Source organism: Sinocyclocheilus grahami, unplaced genomic scaffold (assembly GCF_001515645.1).
Source record: "Sinocyclocheilus grahami isolate Dianchi unplaced genomic scaffold, SAMN03320097.WGS_v1.1 scaffold2155.1, whole genome shotgun sequence".
Lineage (NCBI taxonomy): Eukaryota > Metazoa > Chordata > Actinopteri > Cypriniformes > Cyprinidae > Sinocyclocheilus > Sinocyclocheilus grahami.
The window spans coordinates 7,740-10,147 of NW_015507334.1; the positions used below are offsets into that span (position 1 = coordinate 7,740).

The 2,408-nt window shown below is 38.5% G+C and overlaps 1 protein-coding gene across 1 annotated transcript in view; it reads right to left on the reverse strand.

Annotated features, from left to right (window-relative positions):
* Positions 1–1,500: 1,500 nt before the first annotated feature.
* Positions 1,501–2,408, reverse strand: part of LOC107574231 (arg8-vasotocin receptor-like) — a 3,898-nt gene continuing 2,990 nt past the window's right edge. The window contains exon 2 of the mRNA XM_016260686.1: positions 1,501–2,082. Coding sequence (XP_016116172.1) covers positions 1,790–2,082 — 293 coding nt within the window. The 3' untranslated portion in view covers positions 1,501–1,789. The remainder of the gene's footprint in view (positions 2,083–2,408) is intronic.

Below are 2,408 nucleotides of genomic sequence, written 5' to 3' on the forward strand. Positions count from 1 at the left end.
ATTTTCCCCCATGCCAGAAACGGGCTTTCATAGCTGAACATTTCAGTACTTTCTTAAAAAAAAAAAAATTAACACATACAAACAAATATAGACCATCTGTTAATATAAAGATCTCCTGTTACAGCTGTGCATTTATTTACAACTTTAATATATACATAAACAGCCTTAACTGCTAGAATTTCTCAGTGTATGTACATTAAAACACCTGAAAGTGTCTGAACCAGACTAATGACCAGTAAAGACGTGACTGGCCACGTGAAAACATTCATTTATACGACAAATCTCATGCCACCAAAGTGAGGCTAATATTTCATAAAGCAGAGCATTTCCTATGTTTTATATAGTGCAACATTCATTACTTGTCTGGAAACTGATATATTTTGTTTGCAGCGAGCAGCCCTGTGTGAAATCCACACGCAGCAGGTGTCTGGTTTACTTTGGCACGAGGGTCTCTTAAGTAGACGCTTATCACAGGAGATGCCTCACTGGACTCATTGTGCCACAGTCCCTAAAGAGATTTACTGCGGTCTCCATGTTCCCACAGTTTCCTTAACGGACAATTGATCTACATGAGCAACACGGGACGAGAGGTTGTGAAGCATGACGAGCATATATTCGTGAATATATTCGCAATATAATTATGTTTCTACATGATACAATATCCAGGACTTTTTTTTATTTTCTTTTTAAAAAGTACACTACAGGTCCAAAGTTTGGAAGATTTGTTTAATGTTTTCTGAAAGAAGTCTCTTCTAGGCTCACCGAGGCTGCATTTATTTGGTCAGAAATACAGGAAAATTATGAAATATTATTCTAATTTAAAACAGCTGTTCTCTATGTGAATATATATTAAACTGTAATTTATTCCTGTGATGCAAAGCTGTATTTTCAGCATCATTACTCCAGTCTTCAGTTTCTGATTTTCTGACATTTCTGATTATTATATGATGAAAACATATTTTGTGAAAACCTTCTTTACTGTCACTTTTGATGAATTTAATTCATCCTTGCTAAATAAAAGTATTAATTTTGGCTAAAAATGGCAGTGTATCACACTTTCCACAAAACTGTTCAGCAGCACAACTGTGTTCAACATTGATAATAATCAGAAATGTTTCTCGAGCAGCAGATCAGCATATTATACTGATTTCTGAAGATCATGTGACACTGAAGACTGGAGGAATGATGCTGAAAATACAGCTGCGCATCACAGAAATAAATGATACTTTACAATATAATCGAGTTATTTTTAATTGTAATAATAATTCACCATTTGTCCTGCATGTTTGATCAAATAAATGCAGCCTTGATGAGCAGAAGAGACTTCTTAATTCCGAACTTTTGGCCAGTACTATATATATATATATATATATATATATGTCCTTATTACTTTTATTAAGAAAATGCATTCTTCAGTGAGAAGAGCAAATGCAGACTTTAGCAAAAAGACCTTCAAAGTTTCAAAAAAAGATCTGAACAATGTCTGAAACTGTGCTCGGAGATCTCATCTGAACTCCTTCACTCCTCATCAAACCATCTGAGCTGCTTTGCACATTCACTTCACAGCTCTAGACTCTTCCTGGGTGACTACAAGTGACTCGTTTGAGTCCGTTTTTAGTTTTAAGACGCTTAAATGAACCAGAATGAACTCCATCGCATCTCCTGAGCTGTAATCGTGTGTGTTATCGCATCTGGAACTCGAGCAGCATCCAGGACTGTGAGTCTATAACCCCGCTGTGAGAGTCTCACCAAAGTGCGGATCAATAAAGTCACATTCTCAGTGTGTGCGTCACGTCTCGGCCGGAGCCGACCCGCTGCATTTGGGCGAGTGATCGAACTCTTTCCAGGTGCCCGAGCTACACGTGGGACTGCGGTTGGTGATTTTGGTGAGCAGCGTGATTCTCCGTATGCTGCTGTCCGAATCCTCCTTCCGGAAGCTCTGCCGGATCTTGTGGCAGCAGGGGAAGCAGTGGGCGAAATCCTGCAGGAGGTGTCCGCTGAAAACCATGTAGATCCACGGGTTACAGCAGCTGTTCAGACTGGCCAGCAGCGCAGACAGAGTGACGGCCGTGTTCTCTGAATCTAGACACACACACACACACACATCAGCAATAGCTGTAAATGCTTGAAATAAAGAAACAGTCCAATACATAGTTCTTTCCCCAAGTAACACAGTTCTATGTCTCACTGTTGGCTCTTTACGGTTGCTAAGCAACATAGGAACAATGATTAACATGGAATGCAACATTTTATCAACAGCTTAGAACATCCGTCATCCAATCAGCATCCAGGACCGGAACTAAACGTTCATAACTTATAAACTATAAAACAAGATACAGTGTAACTATAAAAAGATGTTTATAGAAGGAATTATATTATAAGGTATCTTTTTTTTTTTTTCATCAAAA